Source organism: Haliotis asinina, chromosome 8, assembly GCF_037392515.1.
Source record: "Haliotis asinina isolate JCU_RB_2024 chromosome 8, JCU_Hal_asi_v2, whole genome shotgun sequence".
NCBI lineage: Eukaryota > Metazoa > Mollusca > Gastropoda > Lepetellida > Haliotidae > Haliotis > Haliotis asinina.
Window position 1 is genome coordinate 1,616,856 of NC_090287.1, and position 23,573 is coordinate 1,640,428.

Genomic DNA, 23,573 nt, shown 5'->3' on the forward strand with positions numbered 1-23,573 from the left:
CACCCACCAGGAGGAGGTGGCCGTTCACGGGTCCCTTTCTTTACTATTTTCTAATGTTTCTAATGTTTCTTGTTGAGATAATCGTTCCCCATTTCTTTCAGGGTTTTCACTTGCAGAATCTCCTTTAAAACTGTCTCTTTCCAAGCAACCTTCACTCTCCATCATGAGTTGGAGATTCTCACCTTATCGGCGTTCCAATAAACCTCAGAACCTCGGGCAAGGGATGTACATACAATAGTTTTGTGACCCTGAAGGCGTGCCATAAAAATCAATTACTCGACGAGGGGATAACATAAGACTGATTTCTTGCCAATCGTGTCACGAAGTTCACTTGTCATTTGTATTGTAACAGTGAAACAAATGCATGTGCCATCCATGAGGACCGTTAACTTAGACCAGTCCTACTTGTTCTTAGTGTTTCATCTAATGTGCATACTCTGTTAATACAAACCAGTATTAACGATTTGATCGTTCGTTAAACGACTTTTATCCTAAGTTGAATAAGATCCTGAGATTTAAATGTTCAACAGGTAAAACTATCACGATTTGCAATCGTAATTTCATTTTATTCTATTTACTTTGGCATTGAAAGTGAATTTCATGGGTACGTTTTCACTGCAAACAGACTATAGGTAGTAACATTACAACGTTCGTATTGATAGCACTCCCATACATTTCTGTGTGGAACATTTAGATGGGAGGTAGACATTCCCTATTATCAGTAATTATACCAATCTACTTCCACTCTGGGATTCAGTCAACAGATGTCAATATTTGATTGAGTATAGTTTATAGCACATAGTTGCGGAACTGTAACATTATACTCACGACAACAGTCACTCCTGCTTGTCGCAGCAACCTCAACAACCTGGGAATACGCTTCAAGATCGACTTGCCACCACGGATGATTGTCGCTTTCTCTCACAGCAAAACAACTGCCAGACCCCCAGTCAGTGTTGGAGAGACCGTCTGTTGCAACACTAGGCAGCGGCCCATACACAGAACTCGCTGTTGCTGGCTTATCTCTAGCCAGATTAAATGTGCCTGCATGGTGTACCAAACATACAATAGCATTTGCTCCATGACAAAACAATATCGTTAACTCTCTTGTAGCTACATAAGAAAACATGTGCGATCTCTTATGGACTGTCGTATATTATACAGATTGATTATTGTGTGGGGTTGTCATTATGTACATACATGGCAAACAAATGTAAATATCTGTTTTCGGAGAGCTATTGAACGTCCACGTGAACATAAATGACAGTTTGCCTCATACGTTAAATCTCCTCTTACCACCAGGAATAATGGATCCGAAGACTTTGACCTCACAGAATTGCAGGAGGTCACCTTTACTGTTCTTTCTCCCCCTCAGACGGACAAACCGTCCTCTAACAGGACAGACACATTTTACAGTGACAGTCTTTCCTGGATGTGTGACCGCACCATTGTAGGTTCCACACAGCACACCCCTGGCGTCTGTTGAGGTGATCGGGTTTCTGTCAAACACCTCCAGGGTGAAGTCATGTAATCTCTCAGCTGTAACAAAGAACGATGACAACTATTATTGTGGCTGCTCTCTCTCTCTCTCTCTCTCTCTCTCTCTCTCTGTGTGTGTGTGTGTGTGTGTGTGTGTGTGTGAGTGTGAGTGTGTTCTTTTTAGGTCATTTCCTTAAGTTTTACCAGCCAGCAGCAACAGACTGACATACTCTAACAGACTGATTTAACAGGTCAATTTAACAGCTATTGTTTACCAGTATGCTATTGTCACTCCCAGAATCTGACCGAACGGCTCAGGTCAGTGAAGAAACGAGTTGGGATACTAAATACAGTTGGTTAAATATCCAGTATCTATGTAGTGTATTTTTATACAGTATACATATGGCAACAACCTCATCATCAAGCCCTTTAACTCCAGTTCCACCACACAACCACCATAATACAACACAAATTCAGCAGAACAGCAAATGATGTCTTCCTCGGTAGCGGTGTATCCCTGGGTATTCGTGTCTCCATTCGGGTCGTTTTAGTGTGTCTCCACAGGTATTGGTGTCTCTGTTCTGGTCAGTTTGGTAAGCTCGGTAAGTGGACAACATCCGTCTCCTCCATATTGTATATCATTAGCAGGACAGTTTAGTTTAGATTTGCAGTGCTTATAGTGTGTCAACCCAAACCATTTTACTCCAATTCCAACCCCACAGCCAACATAAAACAAACAGAATTAAGCGGGGCATCAAATGATGTCTGTTGCGATCGTTTCGGTGTATCCACAAGTTTTGGTGTATTCACGGGTATTGGTATCTCTGTTGGGATCGTTTCGGTGTATCCACAAGTTTTGGTGTATTCACGGGTATTGGTATCTCTGTTGGGATCGTTTCGGTATGTCCATGGTTATCGGCATGTTTATGGGTTTTGGTGTATCCATGTATCTATGTTTTTCCTATCTCCATTGTGGTCTTTTCGGTGTATCCACAGGTGTTCGTTTTGTGTATACACGGATATCAGAGTGCATCCATGGGTATTGGTGTCTTCATTGGGGGTCATTGTGGTGTATCTATACTGTATACTGTGCATTCTATCGGTGAATCCACGATTTTGCGTGTCTCCACGGGTATGAGTAAATCCACGGGGATTGGTGTCTCCACGGGTATCAATGTATCCGTGAGTATCAGTCTATCCAAGGGGATTGGTGTCTCCACGGGTATCAGTGTATCCGTGAGTATCAGTCTATCCAAGGGGATTGGTGTCTCCAGGGGTATCAGTGTATCCGTGAGTATCAGTCTATCCATGGGGATTGGTGTCTCCACGGGTATCAGTGTATCCATGAGTATCAGTCTATCCAAGGGGATTGGTGTCTCCACGGGTATCAGTCTATCCATGGGGATTGGTGTCTCCACGGGTATCAGTGTATCCGTGAGTATCAGTGTATCCAAGGGGATTGGTGTCTCCACGGGTATCAGCGTATCGATGAGTATCAGTCTATCCATGAGGATTGGTGTCTCCACGGGTATCAGCGTATCGATGAGTATCAGTCTATCCATGGGGATTGGTGTCTCCACGGGTATGAGTATCAGTCTATCCAAGGGGATTGGTGTCTCCACGGGTATCAGTGTATCCGTGAGTATCAGTCTATCCAAGGGGATTGGTGTCTCCACGGGTATCAGTGTATCCGTGAGTATCAGTCTATCCATGGGGATTGGTGTCTGAGAAGACATACCCTTTACAATCTATCACCAAGAACAGTATCAGCATGAAAAATAGAGCGTTCAACACTATATCTCCCCTGACCGGCAATGGGACGGTCTGTTTTAGGGTGAACTGTGTGTGTTTCATTTGGGGATAACACCTTTCTGACATGTTCTCATTCAGTTTTGTTGTGATAAGATTGTTTTTCGTTAATCTTCTTCTAACAAATTCCTACTCTGGCAGTGAAATAATGCGATTCATTCCATCAGTTCTCTGAGGTCTGTCAGTACCGAGCTGAAGTTTGGAGTGAGTACTATGCTTCAAATGATCACCCGACAATGCTAAATACTACAACATGGCTCTCGAGCTCTTTTGGGTCATCTCTTCATTCGTTCTGCAACTGTCAATGATAAAAAGCTTCCACTCTGCCCCACCAATATCATGAAATGCTTTTAACCAGTCCTATAAACATACTCCAAGTCCAGCACATGTCATATTTGGGATTTCACTTTCTCAGTAAAGTACAAATTCTAAGTTTTGGTTGAGTCCCATCCGGGATTCGAACCCGCACCCTCAGAGTCAGGCACCTAATCGCCAGTACACAAAGTCAGCCGCCTAGCCCGCTCAACCACGGCGACTTCCCTAGCTGAGCAGGCTAGGCGGTCTAGGTGGCTGACTGGGTGGCTGAATGGGTAGTAAGCTAATATTAAAAGCCGTTCAGAGGACTATTACATCCTTAACGTCCAGGTTAAGAAAGATCATCAATAGCATTTGTTTTTGATAGATTGTACTCGGACTATTAGTTATAGCAATGGACTGACGAATTGTTTTGAACCCTAACGGTTCCTAAGGGAATAATTCTTGTCTTGGAGGACTATTTGAATGTCACTAATGAATCACCTCATTCATGGGTGACGTCCTAAGTAATGAACTTTTAAAGACGACTGTGAAGGATTATTAGAATACCTTAAAGAAAAATGAAAATAACATAACGCCTATTTATTCCATTGAATTAACATAGGTAGTAGAGGGGTGCTATGACTGAAAGCTGCTCTGGACCTCTATCTCATGAATGCTCCTATGGGAAAACCCCTTGCATTATCCACACTGGTTAATCGCCATGGAGTCAACTTTCTTAGCGCTGAATTGAATCTAAAATACCGTTGAATATACTCCAAACTTTCCGAGAAGACCACTAAAGAAAGGCCTTGGGGTACATGTATATCTCCATGCTGTAATCACGTTCATTGCCATTGCACATATCGTTCCGCTTCGTTTTAAATGTGAATGTGTAACTGAATTTCACTGCAATGCCACTTTCTTATCTTACCTAAGTATGATCAGTTGCGTGACGCACCTACTAACATATTATGCTCTTGCTACCCGACACTTATTAGAATTGCCTATAGCACCTTACTACGTTCATAAACTGTTACATTCTGATAAGGGCAGCAAGCTGTTCTATATCACTCTTTTCCCGTCAGTAGTCAAGAAATCTGCCTCGAATTTACAATGGAAATTCATACCCCATACTTACCCCATAAATCATACTATTTGGATTAAAGGGAAATCGAAGTGATCCTTTAAACATAATATTGCTTACTAAACAAACAATCTTTCGCAACCGAAAATATGGAATAATACCAGACGAAAAGAGTATTTTTAGAAATTCTACCAGTACAATTATGTCTCAAAATGTATAGCTTATACTAGTTCATATGATAGATTTACTAATTTTAGGTATGGGGTTAATTAGGGATATATGCAAATTTTGAAATTTTGAATAATGATTTATTTATTCATTCACAAACTGATAAAATATCAATAAAAACATTCCAATATCCCTAACTTATTTTGACCCGTATGTTATGGAAATTGGGTATATTCGCTATTTAATTATGTAATATATGCATGATCAATTTTAGTCTTATCGCCTTTTCAAAAGTTTTGTGGGGAATAAGTACAGTCCCATTCTCAATGAGAACATGTCACGTGCAGTTTGTTAGAAGAACTGATACAACTTTATCAAATTATAGTCATTTTTTAGTGTACATGGGTACTGAACCGTAACATGATACTCACGACAACAGTCACTCCTGCTTGTCACGGCAACCTCATCGACATAACTGGACACTTCAAGATCGACTTGCCACCACGGATGATTGTCGCTTTCTCTCACAGCAAAACAACTGCCAGACCCCCAGTCAGTGTTGGGGAGACCGTCTGTTGCAACTCTAGGCAGCGGCCCATACACAGAGCTCGCTGTTGCTGGCTTGTGTCTTGCTAGGTTAATCGTACCTTTGTAGGAACTGCCTGAAACGAGGTGAGGTGAGGTCAGGTCAGGTGAGGTCAGGTGAGGTGAGGCGAGGCGAGGCGAGGTTTTACTCCGCACTCAGCAATAGTCAAGCTATATGGCGGCGGTCTGTATGTAAATAATCAGGTCTGGACAAGACAATCCATGGATCAACAGCATAAGCATCAATCTACACAATGGGGATACGATGACATGTGCCAAGAAAGCGATCCTGACCATCCGATCTCGTTTGTCACCTCGTATGACAAAAAATGCTTGCTGAGGATCAAATCTAGCCCAGATCTTCATGAGTTTTAAACCATTTTAAATACAGTAGCATTTATAATACATTTATTCAAAACATCTTATCATCAAGGTCATTTTATCATCGTCTCTGTAAAACTGAAACATCGGCAATCTGCGAACCAAGTGACACCTCGTATGACCACCTCCAGCGGCTACCACTGCCCGACACCTCCTGGGTACAGACCGAATCAGTCGTTGGATGTTTTGTTGTGGAAGCATGTGGACCAACTGCTGAAGATTCTGTGGTGGATTACGACGTCGACGTACCCGTCTATCGATCTGATCCCAAAGGTGTTCGATTTGGTATAGATCCGGGGATCTGGAGGGCAACGGGAGCGTACTGATACTGTTATTGGCCAGGTAGTCCACGGTGGCACATGCTGTGTGGGGCCTGGCTTTGTCCTGTTGGAAGAGCTGCCGTTGACGGTCAATAAGGTGAAGGACGTGCGGACGGAGAATCTGGTCGATGTATCAATTGGCCGTCAGATTGCCTTGGACAAGCACAAGTTCTGATCTGCGGATGTATGAGGTCGCTCCCCCCATCATAACAATATACCCATCGAATCTGTCCATCCGTCTGATGCAGTTAGGAGCGAAACGTTCATGACGTCGTCTGTAGACACGGTCTCTACCATCGCGTCGCCTGGTGAGATAACGGGATTCATCGCGAAACCGTATGCGCCTCAAGTTTGCCAGGTTTCATGGCAACACCGTGATACACGTCGTCGACGTCGATATAGTCGTGTCAAGGAGAGGGCAACGTTTGGACGTTTGGCACGCAACCCTTCTTCTAGGAGACGGTTCCTGATTATCTGATCGGACAACCTTCGGGCGGTCACGTAGGTGGGTTACCCGGATGTACCGATCTTGAGTACGTGTGGGTAGACTCTAGGTCTTCCTGATCTTGAACGGTCATTTGTCGACGTTGTTTGACAAAATCGACAATCGATGAACGTTGTGAACATTGTGCCTGATATTCATTCTGCATGACATCCACGCACATCATGACAATTCTGATTGATAAAACCGTTCACAATCATATGTTGCATATATGTACAAAGTTGTAAGTATTATTTCTGAATTTCATTCTGCGTTTCAATTTTTAAGAGTGTGTTATAAATACTAGTATACAAATTACAGTGAAATTTTCAAATATTTAAAACTTGTCCCATCTCATGTTATGCATGTACCCCACGGCTGGATGGTGGGCTACAGATTACCGCGAGTCTAACACAACAGTGAGGACGCATTGCAGAAGACCGCTTGGAGAAAGCACCAACTCCTGATATATATGTTACACTCCATTACTTGTGATAGATGTATAAACCTCTTCGCTTAAAACAAAACAGATACCGCAGGGTGTGGCAGTCAGTGTGGTTTTCTTAAAGAATAAAGGACACAGTTTGGCTGGTAGACCCACCTCACAGCGATTTATCAGACGACCACAGAGAATCAAAGTCAAAGACCTTAATACAGACAGCCCCTGCTTCGAAACAATTCCCCTCAATAGCGGTGAAAGGGAATATGGCCCGGTGCTCAACTCAGTACCAATCGATCACTGTAAGATGAGGAAGGATCATAGGAACAGAACACTTAAACACCCTGTAGGAATTCGGAACCTAAACCTTCACTGACGTAATTGCTCGCAAGTGTAAAGGTCATGGTTATGACAGTACTACATTGCTCCAGCTACGATGAAGATGACGATCTGTGCCCAGGATAATGTAGAACAAGACTAAAGGAACTTTGGAACTACAAGATTCCATGATCATGGTAAGGGAACAAGAGGACAGGAACTGTGGAACTACAAGATTGCATGATCATGGTAAGAGAAAAAGAGGAAAGGAACTGTGGAACTACAAGATTGCATGATCATGGTAAGGGAACAAGAGGAAAGGAACTGTGGAACTACAAGATTGCATGATCACGGTAAGGGAACAAGAGGAAAGGAACTGTGGAACTACAAGATTGCATGATCATGGTAAGGGAACAAGATGAAAGGAACTGTGGAACTACAAGATTGCATGATCATGGTAAGGGAACAAGATGAAAGGAACGGTGGAACTACAAGATTGCATGATCATGGTAAGGGAACAAGACGAAAGGAACGGTGGAACTACAAGATTGCATGATCGTGGTAAGGGAACAAGACGAAAGGAACTGCGGAACTACAAGATTGCATGATCGTGGTAAGGGAACAAGAGGAAAGGAACTGTGGAACTACAAGATTGCATGATCGTGGTAAGGGAACAAGACGAAAGAAACTGTGGAACTACAAGATTGCATGATCGTGGTAAGGGAACAAGACGAAAGGAACTGTGGAACTACAAGATTGCATGATCATGGTAAGGGAACAAGAGGAAAGGAACTGTGGAACTACAAGATTGCATGATCATGGTAAGGGAACAAGACCAAAGGAACTGTGGAACTACAAGATTGCATGATCACGGTAAGGGAACAAGAGGAAAGGAACTGTGGAACTACAAGATTGCATGATCATGGTAAGGGAACAAGACGAAAGGAACGGTGGAACTACAAGATTGCATGATCGTGGTAAGGGAACAAGACGAAAGGAACTGTGGAACTACAAGATTGCATGATCGTGGTAATTGAACAAGAGGAAAGGAACTGTGGAACTACAAGATTGCATGATCGTGGTAAGGGAACAAGACGAAAGGAACTGTGGAACTACAAGATTGCATGATCGTGGTAAGGGAACAAGACGAAAGGAACTGTGGAACTACAATATTGCATGATCGTGGCAAGGGAACAAGACGAAAGGAACCGTGGAACTACAAGATTGCATGATCATGGTAAGGGAACAAGAGGAAAGGAACCGTGGAACTACAAGATTGCATGATCATGGTAAGGGAACAAGACGAAAGGAACTGTGGAACTACAAGATTGCATGATCGTGGTAAGGGAACAAGAGGAAAGGAACTGTGGAACTACAAGATTGCATGATCGTGGTAAGGGAACAAGAGGAAAGGAACTGTGGAACGACAAGATTGCATGATCATGGTACGGGAACAAGAGGAAAGGAACTGTGGAACTACATGATTGCATGATCGTGGTAAGGGAACAAGATGAAAGGAACTGTGGAACGACAAGATTGCATGATCATGGTAAGGGAACAAGACGAAAGGAACTGTGGAACTACAAGATTGCATGATCGTGGTAAGGGAACAAGACGAAAGGAACTGTGGAACTACAAGATTGCATGATCATGGTAAGGGAACAAGACGAAGGGAACGGTGGAACTACAAGATTGCATGATCATGGTAAGGGAACAAGAGGAAAGGAACTGTGGAACTACAAGATTGCATGATCGTGGTAAGGGAACAAGACGAAAGGAACTGTGGAACTACAAGATTGCATGATCGTGGTAAGGGAACAAGAGGAAAGGAACTGTGGAACTACAAGATTGCATGATCGTGGTAAGGGAACAAGACGAAAGGAACTGTGGAACTACAAGATTGCATGATCGTGGTAAGGGAACAAGACGAAAGGAACTGTGGAACTACAATATTGCATGATCGTGGCAAGGGAACAAGACGAAAGGAACCGTGGAACTACAAGATTGCATGATCATGGTAAGGGAACAAGAGGAAAGGAACCGTGGAACTACAAGATTGCATGATCATGGTAAGGGAACAAGACGAAAGGAACTGTGGAACTACAAGATTGCATGATCGTGGTAAGGGAACAAGAGGAAAGGAACTGTGGAACTACAAGATTGCATGATCGTGGTAAGGGAACAAGAGGAAAGGAACTGTGGAACGACAAGATTGCATGATCATGGTACGGGAACAAGAGGAAAGGAACTGTGGAACTACATGATTGCATGATCGTGGTAAGGGAACAAGATGAAAGGAACTGTGGAACGACAAGATTGCATGATCATGGTAAGGGAACAAGACGAAAGGAACTGTGGAACTACAAGATTGCATGATCGTGGTAAGGGAACAAGACGAAAGGAACTGTGGAACTACAAGATTGCATGATCATGGTAAGGGAACAAGACGAAGGGAACGGTGGAACTACAAGATTGCATGATCATGGTAAGGGAACAAGAGGAAAGGAACTGTGGAACTACAAGATTGCATGATCGTGGTAAGGGAACAAGACGAAAGGAACTGTGGAACTACAAGATTGCATGATCGTGGTAAGGGAACAAGACGAAAGGAACTGTGGATCTACAAGATTGCATGATCATGGTAAGGGAACAAGACGAAAGGAACTGTGGAACTACAAGATTGCATGATCGTGGTAAGGGAACAAGAGGAAAGGAACTGTGGAACTACAAGATTGCATGATCATGGTAAGGGAACAAGAGGAAAGGAACCGTTGAACTACAAGATTGCATGATCGTGGTAAGGGAACATGAGGAAAGGAACCGTTGAACTACAAAATTGCATGATCATGGTAAAGGAACAAGACGAAAGGAACTGCGGAACTACAAGATTGCATGATCGTGGTAAGGGAACATGAGGAAAGGAACTGTGGAACTACAAGATTGCATGATCGTGGTAAGGGAACAAGACGAAAGGAACTGTGGAACTGTGGATGAAGCCCGCGAAAACATTCCTTCTATGCGAAAGAACGTAAGAGGTGATGAGAATCCCCTTATTGACGATTTTCATTAAATAATGATCATTTGTCTCCGCAAACACGTACAGAGAAACGAGAGTGATAATGAGTAGTCAGTAAATCAACGTCCATCGGTTATCATCGGTACGGATGACCTGGTAAAATGAGTTTTTAAGAGATCTCTGGTGTCGACAGTGTCTAGATGGCCTAGATTGCTGTCGAATGCCGGGACTATCACTAAACTGTTATTCTCACGGCGAATGAGATTGTGTTGCATGTGTTTCCGTGCTTTTTACCTCCAGTTTCAACATCGTCTAAATCTCTTATATTACCACCACCACTGACAAATCTGTTCACCTATTATCATTGTTTTTCAGTGCTAAAGCGTATACCGTGCCTTCGACAACCGGGTTTGTTGAATGCTCGTGTGTCCCCGATATCAAACATTGTGATGGTGGGGCATTTTCTGACGCTGCTTTCCAGTACCGGAACCATTCATGATTTGACGTGGAGCGTCAGCGTCTGAGCAACACTGGGTTATGGCTTATATCTAAAATGGATACGTTGAGTCCTTGATCATACAATGGGTTAAACTTTTGTTCTGTAAGAACAGGAACAATTCCGTTTGAGTGTCGTTGCACTTTTCGCTTTTCACTGCCATAGCTCTCAGCAACGTCAGGACGATCGCCTTGAATGTTCTCCATGATGCTGACCTGATTGAGATGAATGATCAGCTCATGATAGACGCAGGTTGGCAATCTGAAACCCGTGGGCTGTATGTCGTTCGATGGCAGCCCGAGAGTTCTCGCCAAAAGTCTCCCAAGTCTGGTGGGTTGTTCCGTAGCCGTTAACGTCAGCGTTTTCCCCAGAGGGTGACATACATGTTCCATATACTGAAGCCTATTCATTCATGTTCCATATACTGAAGCCTATTCATACATGCTCCATATACTGAAGCCTATTCATACATGTTCCATATACTGAAGCCTATTCATACATGTTCCATATACTGAAGGAACTTCACATTGATACTTTCTTTACTCACGCTAATGTCAACATATATAGATGTAAGTGGCAGATATGTTTTTAAATAAAGATAATCAGAAAATGTCCAACCAACAACAACGTCAGTTATCTAACAACGGCATCAAAGAAAGGAGGGATCACTTGCAGTCAGTATCGTGTGTGTTCACCGTGCACTGCATTACAGTCTCCGGGGTTATTCGAAGACACAGATTTCTTAAAAACAGCTGTGGGATGGTCTACAAGTGATGTTGAAGGGCCGGTGTCAATTCATCACTTGTCCTTGGTCGTGGCACCAGCCCGTCCAAAGCGACCATGTTCACCACAGTTTGTCTCAAGTCTTTCTTCTCGACGTCGATAAATCCGTTGACATCCATCTGCAAAAGGTACGTTAAATATGCGTTAGGCGTCTTAGCACCCTTTGGTCCCAGTTGTCCTTTTTGCTGTATCAACAGCTGTTTGAACCGATTTCGCAAGTATGAGATTCGGGTATTGCGGTCCTGTCGTGCTGTCGTCCAAGGCGGTGCATCACTTCCGGTGGCCCCAAAACGTTGACCAACAGTGCATGGATGCACATTACAGTGCCTGACAATTATCACATCTGAAGAAACACCGTTAACCATAGTGAGAACGTGGGCCCCATTCTCGAAAGGATCTTAGCCCTAAGATATCCTAACTTTGATCCTAGGGTCTAGGATAGGTGTCCTACCTTATTCTCGAAAAGTATCCTAGCGGTAGGATATCGAAACTTAGGACAAATACTAGGATAGGTACTGACTTCTCCTAAGTCCATCTTCGTGGAAATCAACATGGAGTGGTACTTGTTTGTTCACCAATTTTGACGTTGTGAAAACTTTGTTAGAGCTGAATTTACAACAGCACGCAGTTTTTATGAGTTGAGAAGATTTTTTGAGTATACATCATCAATTTATCAGTTGTGAAAAAGACTTACTTGTTGCAATACGCATATTCTTTAGAGCTACAAATGATATGTATTTTTATTCTTACCTATTCTATCCCATTTTATTCCATTTTATTCACAACATCGCTCTTTTCTGTCACATTCCTCTGAAATGCCAATGTTAAGGCCAACTCAATAAGGGAAGTAACTTCTGTTTATTTCGTAAATGAATTTTCACTTTGTGCTATGACGCATAATTAAATCATTTAAAAATCACGTCGTAATTCTCCTTTTGGCAGATTTTCAAAATATTATGTCCTAGTTTAATAGATGAATTTGATGTGATGAAAATATTGAATATTTTAACAATACTTAGATCTGATAAAACAGTTTAGATCTATTCGAGTACTAGTTCAATCTGTTTTTCTCGATACAAGGTATGAATTTTTATTGTAAATATAATTAAATACAATTTCTTCTAGACCAAGTAAGTCCATCAAAAACTGAATTTCAACAGATTTAAACTTTTTACTTCGATTTCTAGTCTCACCATTTGTCTTGTAAACGAGATAGATCGTAGCTGCCCTTACATATGTGTTTTTCATGCAATGAATTATAGATAACATTGAGGTGAACTTGATGAAGTTTCTTTTTCTATCTGACCTACTGAAGAGCTCGCTATCCTAGCTAGGATCTGTTACTCAACTTAGGACAAGGATAAGATCGTTTCGAGAATGGGTCTTATCTTAACAGTAGGATGTCATAACTCCTGTCCTAACTAGTTACGATCTGTCTTAGGTGGGACACTTTCGAGAACTGGGACCCTGATTCTTGTCGTCTTGTGTCAAGCGTGGCATTTTCTCAACGTGCTTCAGTTTCACTATTCCCTGTGCTTTTATAGGGTCTGGGTGCAGGTACTGCGCGTGCACAAAGTGTCTCTAGAATGTGGTTGTGTTTACGAGAGATGTGAAAGGGTCAGTTTCAAGCATCGAAGTTCATAAAAGAGGAATGCAGTGGGACTCAAACTCGAAATGGGCAAGAATATCAGCCTATTATCCCTACATCCTCTATATCGCAGTAAACATTCTTCAACAGAAGTTTTGTAAGTTTCGGGACAACAAATACCAGTTGCGTTTTAATGACTTTCAGTATATATACAAGACACTACAATATACACCCAGGTACAACTTTTATTCTAAAAGTGATATCTTCCCACTTTAGAGCTTGATTTATCGACGTGTTTCAAAAGTACAGGCTTTCGGTCACGAGTGTGAAAGTCGCGCCCCCTAGACTTGATGTAGTTCTGGCAGAATCAATTCAATTTTGCTATGTTGTGCATGACGTCCCGGTGCGGCTGACGCAGGACAAGGTGTGGAATGCAGTAAAAAAATCCGTACAAGCGACGGGCTTACAAACGGATTTGCGGTGAATTCACATCAAGCCGAATTCGGATTCGCATTTGCCAGGTCTGAAACACAGTTTGGGCATTCTGTACAGTGAAGCGCAATCTGTGAAAGAAGTCACTGATGATCGTATATACTATAAATGCAATGTTGCTTCTACTGTTCCATTGAGGGAGCAGCTGCCCGGTGCCAAAGGCGATTGGAAAATGTTGATGCTGGACGCATTCCTATGTAGAGAAAGACTAATAAGTGTGCCAAGTTTCATTGCTCTACTGCTACGAGAAGTGGGTCAGGGGCATTACTTTTTGAACGCCCCTTTGTTGAAATCCACACTTTAGACTTCCACAGGAGGAAAGTCTGGACCTAAACAACGCTTGAACGGTTATATTTGAACGTGTGTGTGGGCACTGCCGAGTGCGCAAAAACGTTTCAGCATCATGGGTGAAGGGACAAGTTAGGATCCACAGAAACAGTGGTCAATGTCGAGGACGCCATCGCAGCTCCGATCGATCTGCCGAGTGCCATCAATGCTATCAAAATGTGGAAAGTGGTGGAAAGTGGTCGAAAGTGGACTATGTGTTTGGCGTACATGGCAACGAGCGACATGTAACTGAGGGTGAACCAAATGGTTGGCTGCAATGACAATATCGACATGGCGACCAGCAATCAAACATTGGGTGTCAACCCCCGTTATGAAGGCGAGTCTCGTCGCAAACACTTATGAGTACTAGTGGAAAGGGGGTGGTGGTGCCACCTCTGACACCGGAAGTAGTAAAATCACCAAACAACCAGACGATACTGCCCAAAATGCCAGGCAGGGCTTCGGTGACATTGCCGGCCAGTCTCGCCAAGGCTTTGAAAGGCTATTCGGTTGGAGGAAGCAGCTTCCTTGATGCAACATCGGCTGATCTTGTTGTCATCCACTTGTTCAAGTTTTCTTTTCTGGAGAGTGGTATGCTTTTCGATTTCACTGATTTTAACCATGTCATTCACGAGTTCTCCACATACGTGGCCATAAAGCTGCATGAAGGGAAACTGGAAACCAAGCAAGAGTTCATTCCAGTACGTGCCGAATTTCTTCGATGCCTTCCGACATTTCTTTGACACGTTGGGGTACGTTGGCCTTCGTATCCACGATCAATCGCGTACGCTCGCTTCCAAGCGATGCACACTGCGCATGTTACAATCATGACAACATTGAGTAAAAAGTCGCAGAAAATAGTGTTTTTGGTAATATTCAAAGTGTCATCTTGCGAAAATATTAGCTAATGGTAACCATGTCAACAGAAACCCCAAAGCGTATATACTGCAGGTCAAATAACTCTGTTATATGCGGATTTTTGTTTGTGGGAAGATCTGTGTCAGTGACCTGAATATTTTGTTTTAAGTCCCTCCTATCCCTAAGTAGTAGCCTTTGTCTGATTGGTTAAATCTATTTAACCGTCACGCTATTGACTGAACGGTCATAGGTCGCTCAAAGGTTACCTGACGCGATCTTCTGCTAGGTTTTGTTAGACTCAGTGGCGGAGTGTAACGAAATACACAGAGACTAAGTTTACTTAGTTTGAATTTAAAGTATCCTAATAATCGTTCACGGTCCGCTTCAAGAGATGGTTGCTCATGGTGCAGCTCATGAGCAGGGTCTCTTCCCCATCCTCATCGAGCAACGGGGTTCTGTCACCCCATAAATCGTCCCATGGAAAACCGTCAGCCATGGATCTGTTACATGAAAGATATCAAAACATAATTTCAGTATATAAACGATGTCGTCGGACGAAATCAAGATCCTTTCCAAAGACTGAGGGAACCCCTTGGACGCGCTTCCCAAACGCTGGGCACGAACGACATCATCATCCCATGGGACAGCTTAGCTGTGAGAAGGGTATTATTGGGATGTGTTTCATCCACAAAGAAAGCGTTGGTGATGAACGATGCGGAAGTGTGTAAAGTCGACTCGGGAGAGTGAGTGAGTGAGTTTAGTTTTACGCCGCACTTAGCAATATTCCAGCTATATGACGACGGTCTGTAAATAATCGAGTCTGGACCAGACAATCCAGTGATCAACAACATGAGCATCGATCTGCGCAATGGGGAACCGATGACATGTGTCAACCAAGTCAGCTAGTCTGACCACCCGATCCCGTTAGTCGCCTCTTACGACAAGCATAGTCACCTTTTATGGCAAGCATGGGTTGCTGAAGGCCTATTCTACCCCGGGACCTTCACGGGTCGACTCGGGAGAACATGTACAGGACTGGTTGAGTGCGTCAGTTGGTGACCATCACCAACAATCAGAGCACGATCGATGAAAACCAAATGCTGCGAGTGCACTTCCCCAAACTGGGCGCGAACGCTCGTTCGTCTTTACAGATCAGTTTGGATTCCATTGATGATAGAAAGAGAAAATGGTGGGGTACCTGTTTTTCAGTTACACAGGCCCCTGGAGAACACCGAACAAACGAGAAAAAAACTTAAAATGCCTGGCCATTTGTCTAGCCGATTGTCCATCGACTCAGTTGCGCATGGGGTATGTTTTCGACCAGGTCGATCGCGATGCTATGCTGAAGAGGCATAAGGTACATTCGATACATTCGGAACCGCAATGGCGGCAGCTATACCATCGAATATATTTTGTTGGAGTTCCACGAATGAATCCCAAACTGGTTTAAAAAATTTGCAACCTATATTCGGACAGGTTAGCCAGTTGTATAAAATCGACGCAGGGGTACGTGTACAGGACTGGTTGCGAGCCTTTCACGAGAAGTTGGAGGGAGAATCAACACTGACGATTGCAGCGCGAATAAAGAGATCACCAAAAAGAGAGATATGTTATATTTAAGGTTTGTTTTCGGGACGTTATATGAAACACGTCGTTTGAGTGCCGATACAAACATTCAAGTCGGTCTTGAATGATCTCCGGGAACAGACGCTATCGGGATTCGTTCGGTGAATGTTTAAGAGAGGACGACTCAGACCTAACCAGAGTGAGAACGCGTCTAAAATCAGCTCACCGAAATCGGAACACGCCAAAGTGGTGCTGAAAACAGGCTTACCCGTGGCTTATCTGACAGCAAAATAGAACAACCTGTTCAGCAAATTAAATGTATAACTTTTATAGCAAAACCATGACGGCGTTTGAAATATTCGTGGTATTTTACCTGATGTTCATATCGTTCTGCTTGGGTTTTGTAGTTTTTATTATATTAGATATAAAACCCGATTGATGCATGTTCGGACAAATGAAACTGTGGAAAGGGTGGAAATGTGTCTTCCCACGTCTGAGGTAAAAGAGGAAGACCGTTGGCCCTCGCCAAGGGTGGGAGTGGAAACAATACTTGGGTGAAGACATGACCACAAATAAAATTTATAATATGTCCAGTGGAGACATCGATAAAATGTACGCGAGATACGATTCGGGGTTGAAATGAAGAAAACCATAGTCTCGACTATCACGCAATTTTGCACCGTTATAGCCTCGACTCTGCATCCCACTCCACCGGAATGTCGACTCTATTTGTGCAAAATTGTCAACTAATTGCTTCCTGGGTAAATTTCTTCCATATATTGGTAATAGGTTAGCAGCTTAGCGACTGTCATTTCTGAACATTGATTTGTAGAAAGATCCAGATCGACCTAGGCCCAGGTTTAATGTAATGTAGAGCATGGTTGAGCATCGATCAAGGGACGGAAGTGTTACGTAATTCGAAATTGAAAATGAAAACAAAAATCAAACTCATCAGTTATCCAAATTGCAGTACTTTTCATATTTTACCACCAATCTGTCAACATCCTATAAATTCTCCACGGGTTTTTGTCAAATACTTGTCAGATGTTGACCTTGCGATCGCCTCGTTTGATCATATCCGCTCATGCGAACAATTATCGCGCTTGTAAAGGCAGTAGATCGCTGTAGATCTGCTTAAAGACCCAAACTGTGGCACTGAAATTGTTTAATGTCACCTGCAGATGATAATGTGTTGCTAGCACCAACAGAGATCACCCGAAAACTAGTTTTTTTCTTTTTTCTTTTCATATAGTTTTTCTTAATTTTGAGTGCTCTATACTGACATAAACACTATAGCGAATGTGAACATTTAACCAAGTATGTTGTGAGGTAAATATTATTATTGTAATTGAGACGGTATACCCTCACCTGGCCATCGTTATGGAACATGGTGAATCGACCTGAAACAGTCTGTAAAAAACACTTGCTGCCAGTTTCGTACGAACCAGTGACGTCGAGTCCTTGTCTACTGCAACCTGGACGACGATGTTCCTGGGTCAATGCCATTCCACGCAGAAGGTGTCGAGCTCTGATACGTGCTGCAAACAGACGTCGTAACACGGTACGTCGACTGCTGACATGACCTAGAGCCGCTTCCGCCGTTTCTGTTGCTTTGATGACCCGGTTGCGCAGATGAAGAGTACTCAGGTGGCGGTGTAATGACCAAAGTTGTTTTATATTATCTTTGGTAAATTTTATTTCTGTTTTAGTTTTTGTTTCATTTTTCTCAAATCTTTTACTTTTGTAAAATATTACTTTGCATAAAAAATGTTTTCCACATCTGGCCTTGAACCCCCATCTCTTTGTTTCTTCTTAGATTCAGTTAGACTTTATATCATGGGCTAGTGACTCTATAGCCAGTGATGGGTTACTCTAGTTGTAACTCTATAGCTATGGATTATAGCCATTTAAAACATTATTCTGGTTTAGACCATGTGCTTCTTGATGCAGCACCCTGACAAGGGAAGTTCAGAACCATCTTACCCATTACAAATAACGGTAGGAAATCAGTTTCAAATACTTAGTAAATGTCTTTATCATTCATTAAGTGTCATAAAGTATATTTTTCGAATTTATCATTTGTACTATTTTCGGTAAAGTCAGTTTTATTAAGTTTTTTAAAGTCTAATTTCTATCTTTTTCTTTGGTATTTTTGCAGGAGCATTTTAAGTGAAAACCGTCTTTTATTTGGTTTCAGTTAATCTGTTAGTATTTAGAAAGATAATGCTGTGCTTTGAAGAAGGAATTGGAAACACAGAACTTAGAAGAACATGGAGGTGTGTTGGATCACTAAGGAATAAATGAACCCAAACTAGATGGATTTTTTTATTATTATTTTCACACAAACAGGCGGTCTTCCTGTGGGGTCGTCGCACGTGGTCTGCCTGGAAGTGGTTTGTCTTGGGTGCCGGCGTCGCACGTGGTCTGCCTGGAAGTGGTTTGTCTTGGGTGCCGGCGTCGCACGTGGTCTGCCTGGAAGTGGTTTGTCTTGGGTGCCGGTAGGCAGCCTGTAACGCTGGAACATCCTGGTCATGGCATCATGTTAACAGTTCAGGGCCTTTACAATATGGCTGTAGCTGGCTGTCTCATACCGAGATCCCTCTCTTTGTGTCTTGCGTTGTTAGCCGTGGCATAAGTTCGTGGTGGTTTTCTGTCAGCTGAGATGTATGGCCACCGATTCGCTGCCTTTTCATATTAGTTCTCGACAAGCATCTAGCAAAATCTCAGAGATTGACGTTTTGTCATTTTTCGCAAAAGTATGTGCTTATATACAGCGAACATGTTGCGTTTGGGCGCATGATTAGTCTGCGTGTGGACGGGGCGCATGATTAGTCATCGTGTGGGTGAACCTTTTCAGCTTAAATGGAATTTACTAACTCAGAAAACGTTGCCAAATAATCAAAATAGAAAGTGTTCACTTTCTTTTGCCTATGGGTTTAGGTTAACTATATGTACCATCTTACACTGTTCCATATCTTATAATAATGGCAGGACATAGATTACTTACATGTGCAAACTGCATTCAGCAGCAACAATGTCGCGCAAATCTGAAGAAAGAGTAGCATGAGATAATCATTGAGATTAACTTGCATAGCCCCTGGTCTGTGAAAATGGCCAGCAACACACAAACGTCACAGTGAAATGCAAACTAGAATGCACGTGCAGACTTGTACAGCTGCCTTAATTCACACCGGTAATCATAATGAAGTGCCCTGTCAAGAGTTGCCGTCTCTTCACAAGATCGCCAAGTCCGAGTGTTTCGTCTACATCATAGACTCGGGGAAACTGGTTCAGTGATGAACGTCAGAAGGGAGTGAGTGAGTATAGTTTTAAGCAATATTCCAGCTATGTGGCGACGGTCTGTAAATAATCAAGTCTGGACCAGACAGTCTAGATATCAACGACATGAACAGTTGGAGACATATGTTATGTGTCAACCAGGTCAGCCATACAAAGGCCACACCGGGTGTTGCTTGGACCGCTCCCTCAATATATGAGGTAATGTAGCCGGTGTGTCAAGATTTTGTCTTCTGTCAAAACACACGAACTGAGATATCAATAACTGTACGCGCCGATGGTAGTTGCTCGCGTGAACAAATCTACTGTACGGGAAGTTGGTTTCTTGTTAGGTATCAATTAAGGTAGGACCTTGGTTTGAAGCATGCAACTGTGTATTGAATGGCACATTTGGTCGCTGGGTTTTTCTTTTCTTAATCTATCTACGCAAACGTTTCAAACAATGTCACTGAAATATTTTGAAATCTTAGTAAAAACCTCATCAAAGATACCTTGGCCATATATCGCTTTTCAACCTTATCCAGAATGTGTCGTTACTGCACAGTAAAGTTAATCTTCGAATCCCGTGGCTTTAAGTCAGTTTAGTCCGATTCTTCCAAGGGACCCGTTTTAATTCTACTTGTAAAGCGGATAAATTTTCGATGGAATAGCTGATGACCGATTATCAAGAATTGTTTTGTCTCATCTCTGTATTTCGGTTTTTTTAAGTGAACGCTTCATTACGTCATCAATCAATGGGAAAGCTATATTGTCCAAAGGGAGTTTTCCACTGTGTAACAAACAGTTGAACATGAAGTTGTCAAGCCAACTGACAATTTCAGCGTTATTCTGTAGACGTAAAATGACATATCACAACATCAGGCCAAAACATTGTGTCACATCATTTTTAGGTCGCTGCAAGGTTACAATTATTTGACTAACCTATTTTACGTTCTATTTAACGTTAACAGCCGAACACTTTTTTACAGTAATAAACCGTAAATAAGAAAGAAAGCAGAAATTCACTTCAGCGCCAATATACAGGTTCTTTTGGTCGTGTGTTTTCTAGAGCTGTACTTGCATAGTGAAGAGAGAATCTCTGAAAGGTTTAATAGAAAACCATGTGACACAAACTTACTGAAAACGTTATAACATTGCCAGGAGCTGAAACCATAACACTGTGAATGCTTTGTGTGGTGGCGTCACTCCACCACTTAGTCTAGCAAAACCTTACGGAGGGTCGCGTCAGGTAACCTTTGAGATTGACCAATCAGAACACAGCTTACCAAATCGCGAAAGTGCACATTTGCACATACCTTTTGAACTTTTTATCTCGAAAAGGTTCATAAGAATGAAGATTTTTATGGATATCAACTTCTTTATGAGGGAACACAACGTTTCGGAGTTAATGCTTACTCCTTCATCAGGTGATTGAGAAAGGGATACAGAGGAGTATTTATATGTACAGGTAAAACAATAACAAAGTAACAAGTGGAATGAGTTAACGAAAGCTAGTATAAACAAGCACTGATAGGAAGCCGATAGTTAAGATAACAATGGTGGAAGCCAATGGTAATGCATTACAGTTGATTGGATATGTTTACATAACACAGATACGGGGTAAGGACGATGTACATGATTGGGGATAAGGATGGAAGACAATGGTGATACATTACGCATGATTGGATGATGTACATAACACACGATAGGGGGTGAGCATGTTTACATGAGGGTTGATGATGTACAAACACAAGTAGGTAAGGATGTACTCGGGTAGATTGGCTATACATGAATTACATAGATAGAATGTACACAGATAGATGAGATTAATTTATCAATAAGTCCCAGGCACTTGGTAGGTACACTCCTTGGTCACGGTTGATGACTGGTTTCTGTCTCCGGATCTCAATGGCCTCTTGCAGTTTCCTTTGGCGCCAGTTGTTGTTGTTGGTAGATAGTATCCTAGTGTCCTCCCATCGAATTGAGTGTTCAGGGTTCTTGAGAATGTGTTCAGAGATGGCCGATTTCTGGTCGAGTTTCCTGACTGAGGTCTGATGTTCCTTCATTCTGGTGTTGATTGGTCTCAGCGTTTCTCCAATGTATAGGTCGCCACAGTTGCAAGGGATCTGGTAGACTTGGACACCCAGCTCACCATAGACAGCATCACCAACCTCGCCCGCAGCTGCTTTGACACCTCCTACTTCACATTCAATGGTAAGATATACAAGCAGATCCACGGTCTCCCCATGGGCTCACCTCTTTCTCCTCTCATTACAGAAATCTTCATGACCTCCTTCGAGGAGGCAGCCCTCTCCACAGCTCCGTTCCAGCCCCTCTGTTGGTACCGCAAAGTCGACGACACCTTCACCACCATCGCCTATGACAACGACCCCAATGAGCTCCTCAATCACCTCAACGACCAACATCCAAGAATCAAGTTCACCATGGAGACTGAGACCAACCAACACCTGCCCTTCCTCGATGTATCCCTCCACACCACAGACGATGGACTTAGAACCTCAGTTTACCGCAAGCCGACGCACACCGACCAGTACATCCACTACAACTCCTGCCACCATCCTCAGATCAAGCAAGCTATCATCGCCACCCTTACCAGACGTGCCAAAGCCCTCTGCCACCCCGATGCCCTAAACAATGAACTGGACCACCTCAGAAAGACATTCACCACACTCAGCGGTTACCCTCCCCAGCTCGTCACAGCCACCATCAACAAGACCCTCAAGGACCGAGAACCCCGCCCCAAACCTTCTCCATCACCCATCAGAGTAACCATACCCTACCTTGGCCCCATCAGTCATCAAATATCACGCCTCATCAAGACCAAAGCCAGCATCGATGTCACCTTCTCCAGTGGCAAGACCATCAAGACCTACCTAAAAGCCAACGGTAAAGGACCCAGCTGTGAACACCCTAACCCGAGAGGATGCATCTACCAGATCAATTGCAACTGTGGCGACCTATACATTGGAGAAACGCTGAGACCAATCAACACCAGAATGAAGGAACATCAGACCTCAGTCGGGAAACTCGACCAGAAATCGGCCATCTCTGAACACATTCTCAAGAACCCTGAACACTCAATTCGATGGGAGGACACTAGGATACTATCTACCAACAACAACTGGTGCCAAAGGAAACTGCAAGAGGCCATTGAGATCCGGAGACAGAAACCAGCCATCAACCGTGACCAAGGAGTGTACCTACCAAGTGCCTGGGACTTATTGATAAATTCATCTCATCTATCTGTGTACATTCTATCTATGTAATTCATGTATAGCCAATCTACCCGAGTACATCCTTACCTACTTGTGTTTGTACATCATCAACCCTCATGTAAACATGCTCACCCCCTATCGTGTGTTATGTACATCATCCAATCATGCGTAATGTATCACCATTGGCTTCCATCCTTATCCCCAATCATGTACATCGTCCTTACCCCGTATCTGTGTTATGTAAACATATTCAATTAACTGTAATGCATTACCATTGGCTTCCACCATTGTTATCTTAACTATCGGCTTCCTATCAGTGCTTGTTTATACTAGCTTTCGTTAACTCATTCCACTTGTTACTTTGTTATTGTTTTACCTGTACATATAAATACTCCTCTGTATCCCTTTCTCAATCACCTGATGAAGGAGTAAGCATTAACTCCGAAACGTTGTGTTCCCTCATAAAGAAGTTGATATCCATAAAAATCTTCATTCTTATGTATTTTCACTTCTAAATGACATTCAAAGACTCGGAAAGGTTCGTTCCCGAACGATTCCGAATGCTATTTAGCGT

The 23,573-nt window shown here is 42.8% G+C and overlaps 1 protein-coding gene across 1 annotated transcript in view; it reads right to left on the reverse strand.

Annotated features, from left to right (window-relative positions):
* Positions 1-23,573, reverse strand: part of LOC137293440 (uncharacterized) — a 69,727-nt gene that overhangs the window by 44,121 nt on the left and 2,033 nt on the right. Inside the window, exons 2-5 of the mRNA XM_067823978.1 lie at positions 19,495-19,534; positions 5,269-5,499; positions 1,297-1,539; positions 829-1,044 (exon numbers count right to left, since the gene is read on the reverse strand). Coding sequence (XP_067680079.1) covers positions 829-1,044; positions 1,297-1,539; positions 5,269-5,499; positions 19,495-19,534 — 730 coding nt within the window. The remainder of the gene's footprint in view (positions 1-828; positions 1,045-1,296; positions 1,540-5,268; positions 5,500-19,494; positions 19,535-23,573) is intronic.